General features: G+C 40.1%; 1 protein-coding gene across 3 annotated transcripts in view; it reads left to right on the forward strand.

Annotated features, from left to right (window-relative positions):
• TTC39A (tetratricopeptide repeat domain 39A) overlaps window positions 1–27,322 on the forward strand; it is a 50,526-nt gene that overhangs the window by 6,736 nt on the left and 16,468 nt on the right. For all 3 annotated transcript variants that reach the window (XM_082228203.1, XM_082228202.1, XM_082228204.1), the window contains 11 exons: window positions 215–319; window positions 12,954–13,085; window positions 14,185–14,261; window positions 14,626–14,693; window positions 15,579–15,643; window positions 16,213–16,312; window positions 19,876–19,941; window positions 23,117–23,225; window positions 24,205–24,272; window positions 24,387–24,446; window positions 25,542–25,703. In XM_082228203.1, coding sequence (XP_082084329.1) covers window positions 215–319; window positions 12,954–13,085; window positions 14,185–14,261; window positions 14,626–14,693; window positions 15,579–15,643; window positions 16,213–16,312; window positions 19,876–19,941; window positions 23,117–23,225; window positions 24,205–24,272; window positions 24,387–24,446; window positions 25,542–25,703 — 1,012 coding nt within the window. The remainder of the gene's footprint in view (window positions 1–214; window positions 320–12,953; window positions 13,086–14,184; window positions 14,262–14,625; window positions 14,694–15,578; window positions 15,644–16,212; window positions 16,313–19,875; window positions 19,942–23,116; window positions 23,226–24,204; window positions 24,273–24,386; window positions 24,447–25,541; window positions 25,704–27,322) is intronic.

The following is a 27,322-nucleotide window of genomic DNA, read 5'->3' on the forward strand; positions in this document are numbered from 1 at the left end:
GTGAAAACTAAGGGTGCAATCCTATGCGTGCTTACCTGGGAGTAAGTTCTATTGAACTCAATGATTCTTACTTCTGACTAGACATGTACAGAAATACACTTTAAGAAAAGCATTCTAATAGTTAACATGCTGACCTTTGGGAGGACGGGACTTCTTTTTCTCATTCCGCATTGGAAACAGAGAAGTTAGCATTAACTCTTTTCTCTTTTTCCAGATCATCTGCACAGGACTTGAATGTTGCTCTCAGTGAATGTATGGCAGCTGTGGATCTGTTTCTAAATAACAAATTCCAGGATGCCCTTGTTTCTCTGCAAACTAAGTAAGCTTGTTTATTTCTTTCTCTAATTATTGTTAGCATTTGTGCTTGACAAGAGAGGAGGGTTTTTTCCAAGCTATGGTGCTAAAGTAACTAGCTTTTATAAGTCTTTCTATATTGTTGCATGCCACTCCAGTCTCCAAGCACTGCGAGATTCCAAGGGTTCTAGGCGCCTACCAAGGGTTCATGTTTCCTTTGGAATGAGGTACAGCAGAGACTGTGGTGTCTTTATAAAATATGGTTTGTTTACACATATATACAACCTGAGCTTTTGTGATGGAGGAGTTCACAGCATTAACACCCCAAGAGGGTCTTGCTGCACCCATAGCCACAGCCTTGGATTCAAACAGAAAATAAAACATGGCTCTGTCTCTCTCAGTTTCTAGCTTGCTACTTTCTGGGTTCTAGCTTCTAGTTCACATAACTCAACTTTCCACTCTAACCTATTGTCCTTCAAACTACCCACAAGTTGAGGTAGAGGGCCCCATCCATTTGCTCTCTCTCACAAATCCACTTCCTTTCTTCCCTTTAATGTTCTACTGGGAAGTTAACCTGACTATTCCAATAATGAGAAGGGGACCCAGGCATTCAACTTCACCCACCCTGTGTGTGTGTGTGTGTGTTTTCAAAGGAACATAGGAATCTGACTCTCTGATTCTCAAATTATTTTTTAACCTGAAATGAAAAGCATTGAATAAGCCCCAGTGCAAGTATTACGCAGGCTAAGACCCTACCTGCCCGCGGACTGTCTTGCCAGAGTGGTGCATGCTCTAGTTATCTCCCGCTTGGACTACTGCAACGCGCTCTACGTGGGGCTACCTTTGAAGGTGACCCTGAAACTGCAATTAATCCAGAATGCGGCAGCTAGACTGGTGACTGGGAGTGGCCGCCGGGACCACATAACACCGGTTCTGAGAGATCTGCATTGGCTCCCAGTACGTTTCCGAGCACAATTCAAAGTGTTGGTGCTGACCTTTAAAGCCCTAAATGGCCTCGGTCCAGTATACCTGAAGGAGCGTCTCCACCCCCATCGTTCAGCCCGGACACTGAGATCCAGCACCGAGGGCCTTCTGGCGGTTCCCTCATTGCGAGAAGTAAGGTTACAGGGAACCAGGCAGAGGGCCTTCTCGGTAGTGGCGCCTGCCCTGTGGAACGCCCTCCCAGCAGATGTCAAAGCAATAAACAACTATTTTACTTTTAAAAGTCATCTGAAGGCAGCCCTCTTTAGGGAAGTTTTTAATGTTTGAAGCTGTACTGTTTTTAATATTCAGTTGGAAGCCGCCCAGAGTGGCTGGGGAAACCCAGCCAGATGGGCGGGGTATAAATAATAAATTATTATTATTATTATTATTAATACTCAGTTTCTGACAGAAAAACTTGTAACTCACTTCCAGACCTGGTGATGTTGTATCCATTTAGGGATGCAATGTACCACCAGCTGAATAGCTGAATAAGTTGTACAATTAAACATTTTCTTTTTTTAAATTATTTTTATTTTTCAAATTTTCAAAAACAACAGAAAAAACATTCCATTTAAATTTACATCCAATTCCAATCTTTGTACTTTTTTGGACTTCCCTCAGCCTGTCGGAGAATTTTTCATATTATCACTATTATTCACATTTCTTCAATCTGTATTGCATTTTAACAATCTTAATCTTATCGAATCTTCTAAAACAATATTTCTATCAATTATTATCACAGAGCTTCTTGAAAACCTACAAACGTTAATTGCTCTTCACATATACTTTTAATATACTCTGTAAATTTATTCCAGTCCTCGGTGAATCTCTGGTCTCGTTGGTTCCGAATTTTCCCCATTAATTTGTCCATTTCTGCGTATTCCATCAGCTTCATTCTCCATTCTTCTTTTGTCGGGATTTCTTCCTGTTTCCATTTTTGGGCCACCAAAATTCTAGCTGCTGTTACTGCATATAAAAATAACTTCTCATCTTTCTTCTTAATATCATTCCTTAATATTCCTAACAAAAAAGATTCTGGATTCTTAACAAAAGTATATTTCAACATTTTTTTCAATTCATTATAAATCATTTCCCAGAAACATTTCATTTTTTTACAATCCCACCACATATGATAAAATGTTCCTTCTTTCTCTTGGCATTTCCAACATTGATTACTAACTTTATACATCTTCCCAAGTTTTACTGGTGTTACATACCATCTATATATCATTTTCATGACATTTTCTTTTATTGTAGTACATTTCATGACATTTTCTTTTATTGTAGTACATGCAGTGAACTTCATTCCTTCTTTCTACAATCTTATCCAATCATCAAATTGTATGTTATAACCAAAATCTTTGGCCCACTGAATCATAGCAACTTTAACTTTCTCATCCTTTGTATGCCACTCAAGTAATAATTTATACATTTTAGATAAAATGTTTACATCATCATTCAAAATTTCTTTATGGAACCTAGATTTTTCTTCTTGAAAACCTCTTTCTAACAACTCTTTTTTAAACATCGCATTCAACTGAAAATAATGTAACCAACCAATCATTTACATATTCTTTAACTTCTTCATATGGAAATATAAAAGGTGTGACAGTTGGTTGTAAGGAATATAAGGTAAAAGCCTTTGCTGATGACTTGGTCATAACAATAGAAGATCCTATCAAAAGTGTAAAGGAAGTATTAGAAGAGATAGAGCAATTTGGACAAGTTGCTGGTTTTAAATTAAATAAGAATAAAATGAAAATAATGGTTAAGAATATGGATTAAGAGATAATAGAAAGAATACAACAACAAATAGAGATCGAAGTGGTTAAGAAAGTTAAATATCTTGGGATTATGTTAACTCCCAAGAGTATTGATCTTTTTCAAAACAATTATGTACCGACATGGAATAAGATTAAGAGGGACCTGGAGGTGTGGGGGAGAATGAAGTTATCACTTTGGGGAAGAATTGCAATGATAAAGATGGGTGTGCTACCAAAAATGATGTTTTTATTTCAATCAATACTGATAATTAAAGGAGTGACAATATTTAAAGAATGGCAAAGAATTATCTCAAGATATATCTGGCAGGGCAAAAAGCCGAGAATAAAGTTTAAGATATGAACAGATGCAAGAGATAGAGGAGGCTTTGCCCTGCCAGATTTAAAGTTATATTATGAGACTGCATGTCTTTGCTGGGTAAAAGAATGGATAAAGTTAGAAAATATGGAATTATTGGATTTAGAAGGTTATGATAACAGATTTGGTTGGCATGCGTATTCATGGTATGGAAAAAAAAGTGCATAAAGGTTTTGAAAACCACATCTTTAGAGGTCCGTTGATTGAAGTATGGAACAGGTACAAAAATTTATTAGAGTTCAAAACTCCTCACTGGCTGTTGCCATTGGATGTAATGAGTGTTAAGAAGATCAATATGACTGGGAGAGGGATTACATATGAGAATTTAATAGTTAAAGAAGGAAGTACAATTAAACATTTTCTACTCAAGAATAATAGTTGTAATGTGCTCCCACATTTTACTAGTATCTGTGCAAAAATAACCCTTAGTGTTTAAGGATTCTTTGAAAACACTTGCCTGGTTTGCATGACATGGTAATCCAAACAAATGTGCAGGATCCCAGACAGGAGCTCACAGCCACGTTGCTCCTCCTCAGTTCTTTTTACTTGTGTATCAAGCTGAAAGAAGCCAAAATTTGGCTTAATGTGTTGTCTGAGCCTGGGTTCATGGTTAAGCTCACTCCATGGTAACCACGAGCTGCAGCCAAGAACAAACTATAGTGTTGTGTGAACGAGGCCACTAAATAGAGAAATGTAGTATTATCAGTCTGGTAGTTCCTAGTGCTACCCAATTGTTGGTCTTCCAATGTAAGCTATATGTGGAATTGAAAATGACTAGCCACATAGGCAAAGAAGGGATAGAGTATTAATATTAGCATGCTTGATTAATGTCTATTTGCAAAACTAATACAAATATTTTTTTAAAATAAAAATTTGCATAAAAATGTTTTTATTTAAAATTAAATTCTATCACACAAATATTTCAGTTTCTTTTTTTAAAAAAAAAGAAATCATTTTAGTTCAAATTAAATAACTGATTTTTAAAAAGAAAATAAATATGCCGATAAAATGATACCAGTGCAAAAGATCATAGTGAATGTATGCCAAAAAAGATGCCTCATAATAGGCTTCATTGCACATGTCAAAATGCCTCTTTTAAAAATGCAAAAAAAGCACTAAGTTGATCAGTACCTGTACAGATGTTGCTACTGTTGTGTTCCTTAGCAATAAGAATTTGGTTTTGTTTGAAGTCTTGAAAGAGATGGAAGAACTGCAGGAAAAACAGAAGAACAATGATATGATGACAATGTATTGTAGGTGCCTCATAAAAAGTGAATGAAGACAACCTGGCTGTTCTGTAGTAAACAACTTATTATTTATTTATTTATTCATTCATTCATTCATTCCATTTATATGCCACCCTATACCGCTTTATAGGTCAAAACCAGCAATTTGAAATAGGCCTGGAAACTAATTGGTAGCCAGTGCAGTTGGACCAGGATCGGTGTAATATACTCAAACCGTCTTGCTCCGGTGAGCAACCTGGCGGCTGAATTCTGCACTAGCTGAAGTTTCTGAATCGTCTTCAGAGGCAGCCCTACATATACCGCAATGCAGTAATCTAACCTTGAAATTACCAGAGCCTAGACAACAGTAATTAGGCTATCCCTATACAGATAGGGCGGGACGCGGGTGGCGCTGTGGGTAAAAGCCTCAGCGCCTAGGGCTTGCCGATCGAAAGGTCGGCGATTCGAATCCCCGCGGCGGGGTGCGCTCCCGCTGCTCGGTCCCAGCGCCTGCCAACCTAGCAGTTCGAAAGCACCCCCGGGGGCAAGTAGATAAATAGGTACCGCTTACCAGCGGGAAGGTAAACGGCGTTCCGTGTGCTGCGCTGGCTCGCCAGATGCAGCTTTGTCACGCTGGCCACATGACCCGGAAGTGTCTCCGGACAGCGCTGGCCCCCGGCCTCTTGAGTGAGATGGGCGCACAAACCCCAGAGTCTGTCAAGACTGGCCCGTTCGGGCAGGGGTACCTTTACCTTTATACAGATAGGGGCACAGCTGGGTCACCAGCCGAAGCTGATGGAAGGCACTCCGGGCCACGGAGGCCACTTGAGCCTCTAGTGACAGCAAAGGATCCAGGAGTACTCCCAGGCTACAAACCTGCTCCTTCAGAGGAAGTGTAACCCCATCTAGAGCAGGCGACCTCCCAGTCATCTGGTCTTGGTTGATAAGATGTTGGCAATATTCTTTAACTAGAGCAGCAAAGGAAATAATGTGTGTCCCCCTTCATTAGCTTTGGTAAGGTGGCTGCTTCTATAAAAGGGGAAATACTTGATTTTACAAAGGCGGAAGCTGCTACAGTGGTACCTTGGTTTACAAACTTAATCTGTTCCGGAAGTCTGTTCTTAAACCAAAGCGTTCTTAAACCAACGCACGCTTTCCCTTAGAAAGTAATGCAAAATGGATTAATCCATTCCAGACTTTTAAGGTAAATGTAAAGGGACCCCTGACCATTAGGTCCAGTCGTGACCGACTCTGGGGTTGCGGCACTCATCTCACTTTATTGGCCGAGGGAGCCAGTGTTTGTCCACAGACAGCTTCCAGGCCATGTGGCCAGCATGACTAAGCCGCTTCTGGCGAACCAGAGCAGTGCACGGAAACGCCGTTTACCTTCCCACCGGAGCGGTACCTATTTATCTACTTGCACTTTGACGTGCTTTCGAACTGCTAGGTTGGCAGCAGCAGGGACCAAGCAACGGGAGCTCACCCTGTCGCGGGGATTCGAACCACTGACCTTCTGATTGGCAAGTCCTAGGCTCTGTGGTTTAACCCACAGCGCCACCCGCGTCCCCTCCAGACTTTTAAAAGCAACCCCTAAATCAGCAATTTAACATGAATTTTACTATCTAACAAGACCATTGATCCATAAAATGAAAGCAATAATCAATGTACTGTACTATAAAATACTATAAAATAAATAAAACAGTATTGTAAATGATAAAAATTAAAATTAAAAATTTTTCTTACCTGCGCTGATGATAGTCATTGTTTGGATGCGGGGCTTTTATCCATTTCCTCAGTCACACAATCAATCAATCAATCAATCAATCAGTAGTAGAACTGGGATCCACACAGATCCACCCCCCCCCACGCTGTTGCAGGAAATACTCCCTAGAGAGCGCGTCTCCTGCAGGGGCATGGCATGGGGGGAGAGTTGCGAGCCTTCCAACCAGATGGCTGGCAGGTGTGCAGCTTCCCTCCCAAGCCTCTGCAGGGATTGATCTCCTCTCGCAGTGGCATGGGGGAGAGTTGCAAGCCCACCAACCAGCAGCTTCCCTTCCTCGCGTCTGCGGGAAACACCGTGACAAACCCCTTCTCCGCTGCTGGACAACAGAAGTGTGGCACTCAAAACGGAAGTGCACCCCTGAATGGAGTATACCAAAAAAAATGTGCAACCTGGAACACTCATTTTTGGGTTTGAAGGGTTTGTAATCCAAAAAGTTCGTTAACCAGGCTGTTTGTAACCCGAGGTACCACTGTACTTGCAAGTTACAAAGTTCTTGAAATGCTGGTACGCCAGTTACTGTTTCTTAAAATTCTCCAATGGTTATTTGTTGCTCATTTTAATTTACAATTACTACTTCAATTTGACTGCATCTTTCCCTACTAAATTATACTTAGTTGCTATGAACAACTTTACAGAGAAGGATATAATTGAAAATGATTGTTCAAAGGTTGCATGACGTTAGCCAGCTTTGTCTCCCTATTTCCTCTCCTCCCTACCCACCCCTCCAATTTTCCGTTTTAGTCCCATGTGGAATGGAATATGGTGTACAGTGGTACCTCGTTTTAAGAACAGCCCTGTTTATGAACAGTTCGGTTTATGAACTCCACAAAACCGGAAGTAGTGTCCCGGTTTGTGAACTTTACCTCGGTGACGGGAGGCCTCATTAGGGAAAGCACGCCTCGGTTTAAGAACAGACTTCCGGAACAGATTAAGTTCATAAAGCAAGGTATCACTGTACTCAATATATATGACAAAAAATATATCTTTTATTGAATCGGAATGTCACTACATTTGGCAGAGACAGCCATAATCTTTTGGCTAAGCTCTGCTCATCTAGCAGCAGCACAAGGAGCAGGGTGGATAGATAGAAAAATGGCAGCTCTAGGATATGAAAGCATATGTGGTCTAACCTGGTATAGGCAGGACATGCAAACAGATAATTTTCTTTAAATGACATCCATTCTTTTTGGATGCTATGTGCAAAGTGGAAAATATTACTGGGGCCTGGGAATTAATGGGAAAATCTGCATTTATTTAAACCTTTATTTATATATATAAAATCATTGCATATAAAACTTGAGGGGGGGCGCCTGCAAAAGTGATGGGAGCCACATCCTTTGTTTAAAAATGTTACACAGTTCATCACAGATGGTTTTGATTATTGCTTAAATGAGCCCCTGTTGAATTGGTTTAATGAGATGACTAGGTATCCTTGGATTTTACATGTGAATTTATTTCTCACTGTTAAACTACTTTAACTTAGAGAGTCAGTCAACTCCTTTTTTTGTCTTTTAATACAGAGTGATGGCCCCAAAGAGTCAAAGGGAGAAACAGGGAGCTTAATTTAACTGCAAATGAGCTTCATTATTGACACACTCCTTGTGTCAAGGGAATGGTGGTAGAAGTGGGACAGGCATATAATAATACACAATATTTTCTTTCAGAGACATCTGTTCCTCATCATTCACTCTTTCAGTGTCCTGTGAATCTAAATGGGTTTTCACGGTCTATAAACACACACATTCCCTCTCTTTCTCCTAGTGGAAAATACTTACTGCCTTACTTTATCTGACAGCAGGCAAGAATTTACCTTTGATAATATTTCAGGTTTATTGCTAAGTACCATTCTTGTAAAGCCACTGAAATAACTTTTGATGCACCAGCTTTGTTAAGGAAAAAAAATACTAGCAATATGGATAGGCTGGTGATTGCTATTTCTTTTGTGTGGTGGTGTCCATAGGACTGCATCCTTGTGGAGAAGGAAAAGCAGAAGCTCACTGGGGAGCTATGAAGCATATAGCCATATCATATAAAATTAGCATATTCCATTTGTTTGATAAAATTTTCCCTTGTGCCAGAATGTTTTAGCTCCAGATACCACTTCACCTAGGGAAAATTAAGTATTAATTATATTCTGTATAATCATAAGCTGCAAAACTTTGAAGAGTGTGTGTGAGGGGGGGGGAGTGATACAGGATTCAAGGAGCAAACTGCATGAGTGTGAAGGGCTTTGTAAAAATAGAGAAGTGGATTCTGACAACACTGGTAACCCTATTGCATTTCAGCTTTTTGTCCTTTCAGAGCCCTGTATCCCCTGAAAGGTGCATGAAAGGTGGTGGTGCTTGGGGCAGTAAATGATTCTACATCTGTGAATCCCTAGGTTTGGCATAGTTACACTATTTATATTTCAGCCTGCCGTGTATTTGCTGAGAGAGACACTAAAAGGTAAAGGTACCCCTGACCATTAGGTCCAGTCGCAGATGACTCTGGGGTTGCAGCGCTCATCTCGCTCTGTAGGCCGAGGGAGCTGGCGTTTGTCCACAGACAGCTTCCGGGTCATGTGGCCAGCATGACTATGCCACTTCTGGCGAACCAGAGCAGTGCACAAATACACCGTTTACCTTCCCGCCGGAGCAGTACCTATTTATCTACTTGCACTGGTATGCTTTCGAACTGCTAGGTGGGCAGGAGCTGGGACTGAACAACAGGAGCTCACCCCTTCACAGGGATTCGAACCACCGACCTTCCAATCGGCAAGCCCTAGGCTCAGTGGTTTAGACCACAGCGCTACCCTGTGGTTTAGACCACAGTGCCCTGAAAGAACAAGTAACTGGCTTCCTACTAGTTTCAGCCTCCGAATGACACTGTGGGTGGTTAATATCAGTGCCACTGTGTATGTTGGCTGGTTGCCTGTAGATGCAAGAGACACATAGAGATAGTAATGAATAATTGGTTGCATATTCTATTTTTTAAAATGTTTGATGTTTTGTTGTATTTTTATATATGCTATAAGCTGCCGAGAGTGGCTAGGGAAACCCAGCCAGATTGGTGGGATATAAATAAAATATAATTAATAATAATTAATAATAATAATGTGATTGATCATTCCTGTGACTAGGTACTAACTAGAAGCTATTGGCAAGTGATTTAAGGAGTGTTACCATTGTGTTGCTGTTCGCTTTCATGTCTCAGCCCCGCTTCCCACTGGTAGTCCCATTGGAATATGAGTTAGAGAGTCACCTATTGGGAAAGATGATGCTTCCACCCAAAATGACCATTTTCCTCTGTCCTAGTAGGTGTCTATTTTCTCATTGAGCATGCATAAACTGAAGTTAGGATCACTCTGTTAGCTGCCTAGCTCTGTTTCCTTTGCCAAATGCTGGTGGTGACACACCAAATCTGGTCGCTTCATGCAGGGAGGACTTATGAATCTTTTAGGAACAGGTAACTCAAAGGAATATAAAAGGTTACTTTCTTCTAGCTCATAGAAGCTGATGGGCAAAAGCTATTTCAGGATTTAACAGTGTAGATGAAAGCTTCTTTGTAGTCCATATATTGTAGATTAAATGTCAGATCTAGTTATTAGGTTTCTCAAATTCTGATGTCATTGTTTTGATATGAATCAGAATAATGCACTGAATTTCCTGATGATATTGAAGATAACTGATCTGAGTGCCTGCCAGTCCTGACAGAAAAGCACTTTGCTAGCTTTTTATTGAAAGACCAAGACTATAACATAAATGCTATTTCAAAGTTTTTATATTGCCTTAGTAAATTGAATTGGTATTCATGCATCATGTAATGCCTGTCTTGAATGCAGGAACAAGGAAGTATTTTATCTAATTTATCTAGGTTTTGTGTTTGCCATTACACACCATAGAAAATACCTGAGAAATATATAAAATGTAGGTGCAGCACAGGAATACAAGAATACATCTTATGGAGAGAGAAAACAAAAACAAAAGCAAAACAATGCTTTTATCTTGCCCAAATGTAAAGGTAAACTAGTGTTTCCCAAACTTCTGAGTTCATTTGTTAAAGATGTAATGAGGCTCAACCCAAATTCTTAGGAATGTAAATAAAATAAAATAAAATAAATCAGTATAAAATCCACATTTATTTATAATCAACCAGCATTCCTAGGAATCGTAGAATGTAAAAATTCTATGATGCATTGCAGGGGGTTGGACTAGATGATACTTGGGGTCCCTTCCAATACTATGATTCTATGATTATATAAAAAAGAAACTAAACAACTAAAAAATAACAACACCTGTATACAATTTTTAGCAGTAAAACAGCATGTTATGAGAATACTGTAATATTGTGAAATCAGCTTATTAAATGCAGAGGTTATTCATTCACAAAGGAGATGCACTCTGTACCTGCCTTTATTTATGAGGCTCATAGTTCCTTGTTAATTTGATTGCAATATACATCCTAAACTGCTTTTCAACCTCAGGCCTTTTTCTACCTCTTTTGACCCTCAACTCCAGGGGGTCAATATATGTTGGCAAGCCCAAGTAGACAAGCTAATAAGTTATTGGCTTCTGTACCACTTATAACACATTTTATGATTGCTCTGTGGTATAACACACCAACTATCTGTACAAATATACTGCAAGAAGCAGTAGCAACCTTTCATTAAATGGTTGTATTTACAAGTAACCTCATGGGCTAGTAATGGGTTTGATTTTACAGTGTCATAAATGTGAGGTGGAAAGGCTTTTGCCACAAGGAGAAAGTACCTCTGTGGACAAACCTTAAGGGTATGCTGTGATTATCTCCAATTTAACATATAAATAAGATCTCTTTGTGAGTCAGACAAATCCCTCTCTTCCCTCCCAATGCAGATTGTTCCCCACAGAACAGTTTGCTGTGCTTTATCTAGTGCAATTAAATGTCGATTAATAGCTCCTCCTTTCCTTACTTTGGAGACTGTAATTTAATTAAGGGTTTGTCCCATTGTTGTGTTCTGTGTTAGTGTAGCTTTGCTGAATGCAAGGTCTCTAGCCTGAGGAACTGCTATTTGGATGGTGAGGAGTCAAATAATGGAGAGATGAGAGAACCTATATGTCCTAGGGTGATAAACTGGGGGGCTACATCTTTTGGATTTAAATTTGCTTGAAGGAGATACCGTAACTGTTTGGAGGAAAAAAATGCCCACAGATAAGAAGTTGCTTTGACAGGAACCAGTAGCAACAGTCAAAACTAAGAGGTTCCTAGAAGGACCATTTAGGATGTATTAGATGACAGAAGGCAGCACGCAGGTCTTTGTTGCATTCCCCTCTTTCTATTTTTTTCATAGTAGTGCAAATAACTAGATGACCATATACCAGTGCAGTCAATTGTGTGAACCTTTACAAGTGGTCTAATAACAAAGAATCCTAATAGATGACCCAACCCTTAAAAACATCTTTTAAGATAGTCTACTTGAGTTGCCAACACATGCAGACATACTTGTGGGGGATGGGAGAGAAAACCCATAGGAGTGGATGACAAAGGGAGTACATGTTCTAAGCACTGAAAACCAAATCCAACAAAAATTATAACCAGAAAATTATGTAGAGCAGACAGAACTTTAGTAAAAATTTGAGCTTGGTCTCTTCAGTATTTCTGAGGTAAGCACACATTACAGTAATAGATGTTAATATTAGGGATTCCATGTCTGGTGCTAAGATTTTTACTTCAGGAGGTATCCTTTCAATGTGTGTTGCAGGATGTACAGACACAGCTGTTTTGTTTTCAAACATGTACAAGGGCTAAAGTTAAGTCAAGACCATGTACCATCATGCTGCCTCTTAAAAGCAGTTCAGTATCACCGTGGCCGCTCTTCTTATATCTCTGCTTATCTGATCTCTTAAATCTTGATAGGATTGTTGGACTGAAATTTAAGAAATGAGGTCTACAGCAAGACTGCAGTGTTTATTCTGTGCTATTCAGAGAAGCAGTTGTGTTGTGAATGGCACTGTGATGTTCAAGGACAAAGTCCAGTTCTTTAAAGGGAGGGGAATCTCCAACCCGTGGACTGAATGTGGCCCTTTAGGCCTCTCTATCCAGCCCTGTTTTTCCCCCAGGCCATGTCCCATCACACCTTGCCCTTCACCCTCCTAGAATGCTCTTGCTTGGCTGGAATGCGTCCTTGAAGTGTGGTAATGCCTCTTGCTTGCCTGGATGGACTTGTGTGCATGGAAACCTGGTTTTTGCACGGCTGGAATGTAGCCAACTGTACAAAGGAAAGAGTCCCACCTATTATTCTGTACCTTTTCGCTCTGGCTCTTCCCACCACTGACATGTGGTCCACAGGAAGTTGCCCATGAAGGAATATGGCTCTTGGGCTGATAGGTTTCCCAATCCTGCTTTTAAAATATCCTTCAGTGATCCTGGGTGTTGCTGCTTCTAACTCTCCACTCCCTTGACCTCCTACCTTTAAGGCCATTGTTTTTGTTTTCATTCCTTTACTCTTTATTGTGGCTTCTGTGAACATCATAGAATAGATGCATCTCCCTATAACTTGTTTCCCACAGAACAAAGGGAAGTATGTATCATGCATTGACATATGCCACCATATTGGAAATGCAAGCCATGATGACCTTTGACTCTCAGGACATACTGAATGCTGGAAACACAATGAAAGAAGCTCAAGCCATATGTCAGAAGTAAGCACAGAGAATTATTCTAGATGGTCAAAAGCATAGAATAAGTACATAAGACAGCTTTGCAACAGTAAGAATGAAGAAAATGTTTTAGTAGAGGAAAACGCTAAAGGATTCTTAGGAACCTTCATGTGCCACCAATAATTTTTTTGACAGTTGGATTCCACCATGTATAAATGCAGTCATCTACATTAAAGTCGAAAGGTATAATTTTACTTGCACTTTACCTACATATGGCCACATGTAAGCCATTTCGGAAATATTTATTTATTGTCATGCAGCCAAAATGACAATTGTGGGACTATAAACAACTATAGAATAACATACCGCTTTAAACAGAGATTAATGTTTATGTCAGAAAATGCTTGAGGTGACCACATAAAGGCATTGAGTCCCAACTGTTCCTAGTCAGAAATTTTAACACATAGAAATATAATGGCAAAATTTAGTATGCCGAAGTACAGTGGTACCTCTGGTTACATTCTTAATTCGTTCCAGAGGTCCGTTCTTAACCTGAAACTGTTCTTAACCTGAAGCACCACTTTAGCTAATGGGGGCTCCCACTGCTGCCGCGCTGCCACCACGCGATTTCTGTTCTCATCCTGAAGCGAAGTTCTTAACCCGAGGTACTATTTCTGGGTTAGCGGAATCTGTAACCTGAAGCGTATGTAACCTGAGGTGCCACTGTAATGTAAAAGATAATTGAAAAATAGTATATGAAACCTTTAATTATATATACAGCCTTTTCTTAAATCACTTTGAGCATAAGAACATATTGTTCTGTGTACTTGGCATTTTGCAGAGTAATAAATTAAAATTTCAAGTCTGTAATCTCCTTGGATTGGAATCTAAAGTTTTGACAGAGTGGAGGAAAAGCACTGAAATAAAAAAAAGACAAAGGTATTAGAGCAAGAATATATGCAGATATAGTTTAGATGTACTTAGACGCTATTCCTCTTTCTATTTAGCTTTCAGCAGTTGGACTTGCTTTTGATAATACATGCATAAGATTGCATTGTTAGGCATAGTTTTTAAAGGCCAATATGACTAAAGGGTTTTGTCAATATGTTCTACATTTCCAGCCTCTTTTGTTTTTATGTAGGTTTCGGAAGAAATCCACCGTGGCCGATTCACTCAACAATTTAGTGCACAGACACAATGTTGACCAATTAACTGAAGGTAAAAAAATAAACAAAAATAAACATTAGCTCCTGTTTCTGTCCACATGACTGCCTGGTAAAATAAATAAATATTCACCTGGTGCTTAACAGCTCAGGAGTGGGCAGCTGGCAAGCCTCTGTGGGGAAAGAATTGTGTAGGTGGGAAGCCACAACTGGAAAGGTCACCACCTGCCTAATCTTCAAAAACAAGGGCATCCAGGCAACAGCCTTAATAGAACATCCTAATGTGGACATTTTTGAGGTGTGCTTGTATTATAATGTGGAAGATTGTAGTGGTTATGATGACACTGTTCCATTTGGTGGTGGAGCTTTCCTGCTATTCACTTCATATATATTTTTCCCCTTTTCCCCTTTTTAAAAAGAGGAAATTCATGCAGAAATTTGCTATGCCGAATGTTTGCTTCAGAGAGCTGCTCTTACATTCCTTCAGGTAAGAGCATTTGTTTTTGGAACATTGTTGTGGAAACAGGAATGCGAGGCCTCAGTTAATTTCAATAAGACCGTGGTTACTGAGATCACAGTGAGTCGGGCAGGTGATGTTAATAAGAATCTCTTTCTTCGTCTACCCACACCAACACCATGCAGCTTTGCTTTTATGCATTTTGCATAACATGTAGCTTCTCACACACTGAGAAGCAAGTTTAATTAGGAAGTCAGGATGTTTCCAGTTTATAATATGGGGACTTGATAAATCATTCTGTAACTTACTTTTCACAGAGATTTCCTTGTCCTCGATTTGAGATGGAGACAGCTTGTTGGATCCTTATCAAACTCTACAGTGTCAGGGTGGCCTGGTTGCATTTTGCAAGTTCAATTCAGTCGAACACTGTTCCTGATACCTGCTTTCTCTAAGGTTTCTGATGCCTTTGCAAGTGTCCAGCATGTGTCTTGGATTAGCTAAAGCTGATGGCCCCATGCTAATCATCGGTAGTCCAAATCATTGCAAAGCCTATGACATAGCATGTAGGAACAGTGGCTTTTGTGCAAAGTCAGTAATAATAGGTTCTTCTCCGATGAAATACTTCATGTCTCATTTTTCTAGTGTTAATTAATAAGGAATACTACTATTCTGCTTCTGTTTTACTTGATGTATCCAAACTAAGGGCTAGAGCTTTGAAATTTATGTTAGGTATTTAACAAGGTCAAAATTTTAAAGATTTTTTTTAAAGGTATATGTGCATGTATTAGAAAAGACTGACCCTTAAGTATTTACCAGTCTAGATTTTGTAACTAACTTTTAGTCATTGTCCCCAAAAGCAAGAGGATTTTCATGTACACGTATGCTGAAATGTGTTATCTATTGTATTTTCCTTAGGATGAAAACATGGTTAGCTTTATCAAAGGAAGCATCAAAGTCAGAAACAGTTATCAAACATATAGGTTTGTAGCATTTTAATATTTTTTTACAATTATTATGTTCCAGGCATCCATCCAAATCAAAACTTACTGCTTATTATGTTTGGTGCTCTGCCCTTCAGGCTTCACACTAGTCTAAATTGATTCTGGCTGATATTTTATTTTAATTAATCAATCAATCTAATGTATTTATATCCTGCACTTTCAAAGTAAAAACTCTCATAAAGCAGCTTAGAGTGGTTACTAATAAATACAATATATGAATCTAAAAGCAAAACCAGTAAACTCACAGTTGAAACAACAGCAATGAATCACAAATATAAGTGAGGCCATTAATAAAAGTCTGAGTGGAATGATTTTTTTTATTAACTGCTCTTTAAAATCACCAGCAAGTGGGCGATGTGCACCTCCCCAGTGGGGAGGGAATTCAAAAGATGCAAGGCCATCTTTGGTACTCTCTTCATACCGTGGGTATTGGGTAAATGGTATATTAGCAGTAGCTCTTATTGTCATGTATTTCAAAGTGCTAGACCATGATTGGTATTAGAACTGGATTGCATTCTGGGTTTTGATGAGATCTTTTGATTTGATAGGGAGCTGGACAGTCTAATACATTCTCCCCACTATGTTAAAGGAGAAAATCATCCCCATTTTGAAGGTGGCGTAAAGCTGGGAGTTGGGGCATTTAATCTGGTATGTATCACAGGTTTTTTTGTATACATGGTTCTGGCTAGGGCTGTTGGGAGTTGTATTCCATCATCTGGCTTTATATTTGACTGTTCAAGAGATTATTTGAAGTTGACATCTTTTACACAAGAATTGGTTCCAGCGGCTGAAAATGCTGCTATGTGGTAGTAGCTCCATATAGTGGCTAAAACATTTTATGAGCTGCTTTCTTATGAGATTTCCCACCACCTGTAACTCTCTCACTGCTCTGGCTGCCAGTTTGCGACTGAGCCATATCTAAGGCCCATGAACTGGCTTAGAAGGCTCTAAACAACTTGAGATCAGGCTATTTTAGGGAGTGCCTTCTTCAATATCAGCCTGCCTGGCTGTTGAGGTATGCGAGTAAGCCTTCCTGATTGTATTGTGGCCTGCAGCAGAAGGGCTGAGTCTCAGTGGTAGAGCATCAAGTTTGCATGCAGAAGGTCCCAGGTTCAGTCCTCAGCATCTCCAGGTGGGATTGGGAGAGACAGTAGTGAGTTAGATGGAGCAATGGTCTGACTCAATATAAGGCAACTTCCAGGGTGAGCCTTCTCTGTGGAACCAGAATAATTTATGAGTTGTGACCGGCTAGCATTTTAGTTCTTACTTAAAGCCACTTTACTTCCCAAGCCTTTGATGGTGGTTTGTTCTTAATTTGTCATGATGGTTGATCGTTTTATGATTATTATTGTATATTCATTCGTAGACTCTCTTGTGCTAGCCAAAGGCCATGGCATTGTTCACAAGGGGAACAAAAGGAAAAACAGCAATAACCATAAAAACATTTAGCACTACCAGTGCAAAAAATCACGGTCAAGTCTCCTAGAAATTATTTGTTGCAAAAAATAGAATAGCAGGGAAATCTCAGGTAAAATATGCCAGCTTAAGTGTCCGAATCCCAGTTGACTGCTATTTTATCTAGCTCTTTTCTCCTGATCTTTTTAGCTGCCAACATATATAGTGCTACTTTATAGGTTACAAAGTCATCAGTATCGCTCAGCAGCCATTTCACCCTTTCCACCCTGTTAGAGTGTATTCCATTCGTAAGCAGGGGTTTTATAAATTGGTCTCTTGGATCTATATATAGTGGGCATTGCAATAAATAATGGTACAGGTCCTCTACACAGGGTTGCCCACATATACAAAGTCTCTCCTTGTACTGTACTTTGCTGTACCGACCATCCAACACCATCAAGGGCATTGATTGGAATAATAATTCTGTAAAAGCGATTCTTAGTACGGCAAGTGCGAGCTTTGTCAGATATCTAGCTCGGGTGTGCTCCGTTTTAATAAGTGGGAGCCATGGTGAACTTTTGGTAGAGGCAATCGTGGATAAATCCCTTTCTTCATCAGACCTAAAGAGACAGTCAATTCTAGCCCATATTGTTGTCACGTCTGCTTCAATGCGGATAAGAGCAGCTGGGGTCCCCTTGGGGAGCGAGAGCACTTTCCTGAGGAATTTGTTCTGTACTATTTCTAAGGCTTTGTTAGCATTTGGGTCCGTGCCCCATATCACTACTCCATAGAGCATTTGGGAAACCACTTTACTGGTGAAGATTTTCAGCACAGGTTCTAATAACTGGCCACCCAGTGTAAAATAGAATTTTATTAATGCCCCACAAGCTTTCTGTGCTTTGAGTTTCGAGAAACTAGTCCTCGCCATAATTTCCTGTATGTTTTTCACCTGTGCAAATTTTATCACAATATACCAATTATACAGAACGTTTAGGCTACAGTGATTAAAATCACAAGCACTTCAGGAAATGAATTAACTTGTGTGAAGGAGTGAAGGCCTTTTCAGGGAGGAAATGTGTGAAACCTTACAACATGTGCTTGAAGCTCAAACTCATCAAGTTTGCAAGAGCTATATTTGTCACACTGGAAATGCTCAGATTATTCTATTATATATAGCTTGTTTCTTGCCAGTAATCAGAAGGTTATAAGGGCAGCATTATGTATTGAAGAGCTACTGTGCTGATGAAAAGTTTTTATGATATTGCAATTTTAATTTGCAGGAAGGTTCCCTCCATTATGACCCTTCTGATTTTATATTTTAAATCAGTATCTGCTTGTGAGCTACTTGTGAGCTGTTTGTAGAATTTGTAGGGGCTAGCTAACTACAGGTTATATTAATTATGTGATTAGCAATTGCACTGTGGTTTGTAACAATGGAAATATTGGGAGTAGGGGATGGTAGTTTCATCGGTACCTTCAATATGCAAGAAAGTAACATTTAAGTCTTCCCTCTCCAGTAACACCTCATCCTCCTTTATTAGAGATTAGTGCTGAAGGGATATTCTTTTCTAATGGTGATTGCTGCGCACAGTCCAGTTTTTCTTGAACACCGCCAGAGAGATAAGGCTTAACAACCCCCACCCATTGTTGATGATAGCCCCCCCTAGTGTATAATTTTTTAAAACCCACAAATCAATTGCTAATTGCATCACTAAAGTACAGTAACACATAGCTAGGCTCTTACTTTGCACATGTGTGGTATTATAAGCTCACATGTTCAGGAACAGAGGAGTAACTTTGCATCCTCCGCCCCTGATGTTTATGCAGTTATCTGTGGGGTGGATGTTTTGCATGTTTAGTTGTACATGCAGGAGGTTTCCTGTAATCTGGAACTCGGATAGTTGCTGAACCATGATTTTTACTCATAATGCCCAATAGGGCTGCAGGTATAAGTACATCAAATGTCAAGATTTTCCTTTATAAAGGTGACTTGAACAAAAATAACAGAAGTGGCTCCTTCATACTGGAATCTTCTTTTCTGATGATTCAGCTCAGAGCTTTTTTTCTTAAAAAAAATGTTTAGGGGTACTCTCATTTTCCTATTTGTATTAAAATACAGCCCCTCAATGAGACCAAACTTAGATTCATAAAATGTTTAGGGGTATGCGTACCCCTGCATCACCCCAGAAAAAAGCACTGGTTCAGCTTCATTTCTAGATATGTTTGTTAAGCTTATTTCCAAAATAATAAGACTGTAAGGCACCACTTTATACTGCTGCTTTCATAATGAAGGAAGGAAGAAAGAGCAAAAACACACACAGAAAACTAACCCTGCCTACTGTTTGACCTTCCTCATTACCATGGCAGATTGTAATTACCAACCTCACAAGCTTGTTACCTGGTAGAGATGTGTTGTCTCCACTCTGGTGAAAGATGACTTGACCCATGACTTGCTCAATGTGGAGGCATTGAGCATCTTCCCACACCTGCCCCATTATTTCTTGTGCTGACATGGGAACTCTCCACATTATGTGTAAATAATATGCCTTAGGAGAGTTTGCCCTAAAATATGGCTTAAACATGTAGTACTAAATAAACTAACAAATAAGAAGAAATTGCATTGTGCTCAGTGCTATGGAGGGGTGTGTGGTATGGCAAACATGACATATGGAAGCCATTTTAGGTGAGCTTGATATGAAACTTGTTCTGCTCCTTTTATTTGTAAAATATCTTTTCTGAGATGTTGCAGGTAAAATAAATGTATATCTATATATAATTTTCTTCCCACAAATTTTCTTTGGTTTTTATTTCTATAGACTTTGTCTATGTTACCATCAAGGATTGTACGGTTACTGGAGTTTGTTGGGTTTTCAGGAAATAAGGCAAGTATATGTTTGTTTATGTTGTTTCATTTATTAAAATCTTTTATATGCCACCTGTCATTTCAAAAGACATACCAAGGCACTTCTCAGGGCAATAATAAAATACAACAATAAAAATCCTATAAATAAAAAACTGTAAAACATCAGTATTGATTGCAGTAGCCAAAAATGCCAGGAGTCAGTATTAAAGGTAAAGGTAAAGGTACCCCTGCCCGAACGGGCCAGTCTTGACAGACTCTGGGGTTTGTGCGCCCATCTCACATCTATTGGCCGGGGGCCAGCGCTGTCCGAAGACACTTCCGGGTCACGTGGCCAGCGTGACAACGCTGCTCTGGCGAGCCAGAGCCGCACACGGAACGCTGTTTACGTTCCCGCTGGTAAGCGGTACCTATTTATCTACTTGCCCCCGGGGGTGCTTTCGAACTGCTAGGTGGGCAGGCGCTGGGACCGAGCAGCGGGAGCGCACCCCGCCGCGGGGATTCGAACCGCCGACCTCTCGATCGGCAAGCCCTAGGCGCTGAGGCTTAGCCCACAGCGCCACCCGCGTATTAGCGGTCAGCAAATGCCTGGGTAAATGAGTACATTTTTAGTTGCACCCCATAGCTGGCTCCCAAATGCTCTCTAAGCTAATATTATTTCAGGGTAGGAGCCACCACTGTGAACATTTAGTTGGCATCTATACAGTACAGACAAAACTAAGAACTGCTACACACACACACACACACACACACACACACATATTACAGTAAGATAAGATAAGATAAATAAAACTTTATTCGCATTAGCCTATGGCCATAGCAACAGTAAAACATTACAGTATATGCAGAAAAGGAAATTTGATATAAAAGTACAATTTAAAGTCCTGAATCAGCAGTCAGTTAGTGGCCCTTATTCTGATTGCCCCTGCTATGAACCTAGCAACCTTTGCTGTTATCTGCTCATTTTGATCTGATAGAAGAAAGAACATTATGGCAGTGGTTGAGCACCCTGGGATGGTCAGTACGAGTGGGGTGATGATCTTGTTCCTAAGGTCTTTGTAGAGAGTACAGGACAGGAGGACTTGTGCCGCTGTTTTGGTGCTACCATCTCCACAGGGGCAAAGACGTTTCTTAGGCGGAATCTTTTGGAATCGACTCTCAGGTACCGCAGATGGCACAACATTCAGTCTTGCAAGTGTAAAAGCTCATATATTTTGCGATAATAAGTCTGTGCAGCTATGGGGCCAGAGAATCAAAATGGAGAGATGAAAATGGAACATACCAAGGGCAGAATTTCCTTATAGTGGCCAGGTTGTTCTGGTGCTCGATATCTTTTAGACGCTGACCAGTTAGACTGTTTGTTTTAGTGGGGCCCAAAGTGAGTAGATGTTGTGGGGATAGGCCACAAGGGTGAAGTTTTTGATAGACAGTTTTAAGCCAGGCACTTTTATGGGAGTCTTGAAGTACTAGGGATAGTAAACTGGGGGGATTTGAATTTAGGCGAAGCCAGAGGTTAAAAGTTATTTGCCAAGTCCATAGTTCTACTGAAGAGAGACTTGCCTCCAGTCTCAATGATGCGTTTGGGATGCATGGCGGTACCGAAAAAATCTGCCTCAGAAACTTTGATTGAACAGCTTCCAAAGTGCTAAGGTGGTTACCAGTCCAAATCTGAGCCCTGTATAGTAGCTGTGCTAGGGGTTTAGCTTGGAAGGCTTCTAGGGCTGATGGTATATATTTGCCACCCTTTGTATGGAAAAAGCAAGTCAAAGCCTTGGCACTTTGGGATGCTTTTTCTTTTGCACATTTTTGGTGTGCTCCCCATGACCCCGTGGACTGGAAGATAAGGCCCAAATATTTGAAAGCTTTGACCTGTTCGATAGGCTGATTGTCCATATGCCAACTGTGGGGCCTATATTTTCTTGAGAAAACCGTAACTTTGGTTTTCTGATAATTTACGACCAGGTGTTCTCTCTGGTAATACACTGAAAATTCTCTTATCAATCTTTTTAGGCCTATTTTTGTTTGGGATAAGAGGACCGCATCATCAGCATATAATAGTACAGAGATTGGTTTTGAGGCCAGTTTAGGAGCGTGGAATTCTGAAGATGTTAGGCACTGGACCATGTCGTTTATGTATAGGTTAAAGAGTGCCGGGGCTAAAATGCACCCTTTGTGGCTGGGACAGATCCTGTAAGTTGGCCATTTGTAGAGCAGCACACTTCCAGCACAGTGTCTTTATAAAGGCAGTTAATCGGATATAATAATCTTTTGTCTATGCTTGAGGTGTTTAATTTGGCCCATAGACTTATTCGTGAGATTGAATCAAAAGCAGCTTTCAAATCAATGAAAGCAGCATACAGCACACCGCAGGATTGCTTGGCGTACTTATCTATGAGGTGGGCTAGGGCGAAGCAATGGTCTATAGTAGATCTGCCTTGCCTGAATCCTACTTGCTCTTCCACAAGGATAGTCTCAGCATCAATCCAGTTGATTAATTTATTGTGGAGGTGTTTTGCATATAATTTACTAACTATAGACAAGAGGCTGATAGGTCTGTAGCTGGCCAGATCCCATGTAGGGCCCTTTTTGAATATTGGGATGATTACCTCAATGGCCCAGCTGTCGGGGAGTAAACCAGATGAATCAATGTGAGAGAATAGTGCCACAAGCAGAGGTGCCCACCAGTCAATATTGGACTTCAAAAGTTCAGGGGGCAGGGGATCAATGCCTGGGGCTCTATTGTTTTTTAGCTGTGTAATTAGGTCTTTTATCTCAGTCGTGGACACTGGGGGCCAAGCTGGTAAGTTTTCTGGAGATACTGTTGCGTGATTAAGCTGAGCATCCTGGTCTTGGAAAAGTGAGCGGTAGTACTGCGTTACATGCCTGCTATAGAGAAACCTCAATACACTGTGCCCTTTGTGTGACCAAATGGAACATCTTCTAAGGGGAGCACATGTTAATTGCTGATGCATTTTCTGTAACCACTACTTCATTCATTTGGTGTTTTGTAAAAGAGATGTCTGATAACTTTATTGGGCGCTATGGTGACATACATTGATATTGTTCTCCTGTACTAGCTGAGTAAACCAATTTAACTTTCTGTGTTGGAAGATACTTCTCTCCTTAGTTACAGTGGAACAAATAGAGCAAACCACAGGTGTAATTAATTTACAACCATTTATCTGACTGTGATGCAGGAACATGGTCTGCGACAGCTTCAGGAAGGAGCCTCAGTGTACAGCTTTAGGTCTGTGCTGTGCACTATGCTGCTGCTCTGCTATCATACCTTCATGACTTTTGTGCTAGGTAGGATTCATTTTCTTCTCTAAATGTTGACCCTTCATACATCCAAAATGGCATGGGGATAGGAAGGAGTGTGTTCATCACAAAGCTGGTTGTGAATTACTTATTCAGAATAGCTTTAGCATTGTTCATGTATGACTTAATTCTTCACAAACTTTTATTTTCTTCAAGAAACACTTAAGATGGATATGATATATGTATAAAGGTAAAGGTAAAGTGACCCCTGACCATTAGGTCCAGTCGCGGACAACTCTGGGGTTGCGGCGCTCATCTCGCTTTATTGGCCGAGGGAGCTGGCGTACAGCTTCTGGGTCATGTGGCCAGCATGACCAAGCCGCTTCTGGCGAACTAGAGCAGCGCACGGAAACGCCTTTTACCTTTCCGCCGGAGCGGTACCTATTTATCTACTTGCACTTTGAGATATATGCATAGCTTATCCCAAAATTCTAAAACATATAGGCAGTTTTTGAACCAGGCTAATCCTAGCAATTTAAATAGAAACATAACATTATGAGCTATAAATGCAAACATTTTGTTAGGTGTTTGCTGTTCCCCTAACCACTCTTTAACTTGTTTTAAAAACCTTAGCACAGGTCCTCCTAGTCACTGGGATAAGATGATACGAGGCCTTTATAGGGATGCAGCTTTAGGGAGCTTGGGGTTGCTGATTCTAGAAGTGTGACTCTTCCTGCCCATAGCTTCAGTTTTACAGAATCCCCTCCCCAGTGAAACCTGTAAATGCCCAAACTTGTTTTAATGAGTTGCCTAAAAGTCAACTATCTTCGGACTATTTAGGAGCTGCTCAGTTTTGATGAGAATTTCTCTGTAATCATTTGCTTTTAATATTTTTGTGTCACCATTATTTTTGAGCAAAATTAATGTTTATATTTGGCCTTGAGAGAAAGTATAGAAAGGACTCACAATGTAAACTAAGTCTGGGCTACCCCCACTTTCTAATTTTTTGTTCTCCCAATTAATTTAGGGACAGGAAAAGGAAATGTTGAAGAAGCAGAGAAACTTCTTAAGCCTTACTTGGCTCGATATCCAAAAGTAAGATATATTTTAAATAGGCCTGATATGTGTACCAATGTAATATCTCATTGTAGAAAGATGATTAAATGTATATGAAAATTGTTGCCAATGTTTTTTCTTGATTTATTCCAGGGATCCATATTCCTGTTTTTTGCAGGGAGAATAGAAACAATAAGAGGCAATGTTGATGGAGTAAGTAATTTGTTTTTATCCTTCACATACCTTCCTTGGGGCTTAAGAAATCTTTGGCCTTATGATCACAGTTCCTGGTGAGTTTTGCTCTCTGCAGTATAGTACTTGGCCACACTAAGAGTGACAAATGGATGTTGGTCTGAAAGAAGTAGAAGGGCATGCAACTGGTTGACCTGGCAGATTTGATAAGAAGGATTCAATAAAGATTGTAAGCAAATCACGGTAGAAAAGCAAGGCTATTTGCCATCTTATTTTCCACATGAACCTGACCATATATGAAGGTCATCTTCAGAGGTCCTTCTCCACTGGTGCAACCCTGTCACTGGTTGAGATGCCCTTCAGCTGTAATGTCTCTGCTGTGGACTACCTTCCCCACCTGGTGCAAAGCCTGACATTTTTTCAGCATCAAGTATTTGCCTAGGCATTTTAAATCATTTGAGCCTTTTGGATTTAGATTTTGGACTGGTTACAACTATTTCTGCTCTGCTGTGTGAGTGTAGTGGTGGGTTTTTAAACTTTTATTATTTTAACTTCATGCAAGCCCCTCTGAGTATTAAAAGTGAATATAAATACTTCAACATAAATAAATGGAGCATCTATTATTGTTAGGTACTGGGTGGAAACAACACTAAATTACTACTAAACTGTGAATCGGCTCTTGGTTTGAGAACCAATATGATGTGATAGTGTTTTGCTAGGACTTGGCAGACGCAGATTCAAAGCTGCACACCACCTCGAACCTCACTGAATGCTTTTGGGTTAGTATTTTCTCGCTCAGCCTAACCTATCTCACAGTGTAGGAGGTGAGGAACAATATATGCCCCCTGAACTACTTGGAGGAAGTGTAGCATCAAAATTGAATTAAAAGTAAGAAATAATGTTTCTAAGCAAAGATATTGATATCTTCTGCTATTTCTGTCTCCCCCTTTCCATGGAGATGCAGACTGTCAGAACTGATTGTAGTATGTGATTGATACAGGAACAGTAGTGTATGGCTTCTGGCCTGAGTGCATGCTTGACAAGTATATTCAAAAGCTGCGCTGACATTTTTGAATGAGGGGTGTAGTCCTTTAAGGTTTTCTTTTGATTTTCTAGGCCATCAAAAGGTTTGAAGAATGTTGTGAAGCCCAGCAGAATTGGAAGCAGTTTCATCACATGTGCTATTGGGAACTCATGTGGTGCTTCACATACAAACGTCAGTGGAAGATGGCATACTTCTATGCAGATCTGCTCAGCAAAGAGAACACCTGGTCCAAGGTGAGTACAAGGAAGATGTGCTGATGAGCACATCTGATAAAGAAAGGTAATGTTATGGTGTGATTTGGATCAATCAGTTTTCGAGTAGACTTATTCCAGGTAGACATTAAAATATGATTGAAAGGCCACTGAAGATATAAAACAATGCTATTCCTAGTTGTACTTTAGTAGCAGACACTTTGTCCTCTTAATCAAGCTCAAGTGGCATATGCTGTTGCATAGAGCCAGAGTCCTTGAGAGGCCTATAGCTTTGGTCTTCTCTCTTGTTCTGAGCTGTTCAGTAAGCATATGAAGAGAAGCCATGTCTGCTGGCTCATTTCCACTGTGTCCCTGATTGCTATCTTTTAAATTTCCCCCGAAGAAGTGATTGCTTTCCATTGAGAAAGATTAGGGGCTTCTGATAGAAATTGTCTTCATTTTTATACATTTGGTCAGCCTAACCTGTCCAGGTCTGCCTTTTGTAATATCCCAAATCTTTCTCCTCCCTTCAAGCAGCTTGTTTTGATAATAAATGTGTGTTCAATTTCCTGTGTAGGAATCCTGTCTCGCTCAGATAGCAAGATGTGTACTCTTGTGTTGTCTAGAAAAAAAGGCTCACATTTGCATGAAATTTGAAAGCCTTCTGTGCTTTTGCTTACTCTTCAATAATTGGGTAGTTTTTCAGTTCTCTGCTTGACTTGCTAAAAGCCTTTCTTTGCTAATTCTGATTGGATACACTTTCAGTCCAAATAAATGGCTCACAGCAGAACCAACTGCTGCTTTGGCAAGAGAAATTCCGGTTGGCTGTGGGGTAGATGTTCTGCTTCTCTTTTGTTCTGAGACAACATGTGTCTTCATTTTGAAGTGGCTTGAATAAATGAGTAGTTAAAACCGTATAAGTTTGGGCTCCTTCTTATGGTAAGATATTGAGCTGGGCAGTATAGGAATCTTGTATTATTATACTTAGTCATGTGTGTTTTCCATTTTTATAAGTTTCTTCCCCTTATGCTTTTTAAATGCTATGTAAATCAGAATTTTCAATTTTACTTTTTCAAGGGATAATGTGCCTGGCAAGGTAGGGGTGGGGGTTGTGAAATATATTGCTAGTGGGTCTTGCTACCTGATTTGGACACTTAGAACATATTAGCCCTATTGATGTGTTATAGTCAATGCAGTTGCAGCAAGGCTTAGTTCCTGCTGGCAATGGGTGAACCTTCGTCTTGACTGTACCACTTTAGACTATAAGTGAGTGCTCACATGCCTGAACGCTTTTCTTTACAAAAATTGCCCACACATAGAAACTTAGCCATTTCCCTAGTTTCATGTAGAGATTGTTGTTTCGTATGAATAAGCATCCAGTCTTTTGCACCTCCCATCTTCAGTCTGAAATGGAACCATTAAACATAGATTTACCACTTTAGGTGAGGACAAAGCCTAAGAATAGCCTGCTTTCAGGGCAGTGCTAGGCAAATGGCAGTGCTGTTGGATTACGATTCTAGACTAATGGTGCCTTTTTTGAGCCTATAAAAACAATGTTAATCAGGATAGATTCATGCCATCCTCAGGAGTGAGCAAAGGAATAGGAATGACCATAGTCATGTACTTTTGACTTAACTTCCTTGAAACCAAGTGCCCAAAAG

Source organism: Podarcis vaucheri (genome assembly GCF_965113315.1).
Source record: "Podarcis vaucheri genome assembly, chromosome: 6".
NCBI lineage: Eukaryota > Metazoa > Chordata > Lepidosauria > Squamata > Lacertidae > Podarcis > Podarcis vaucheri.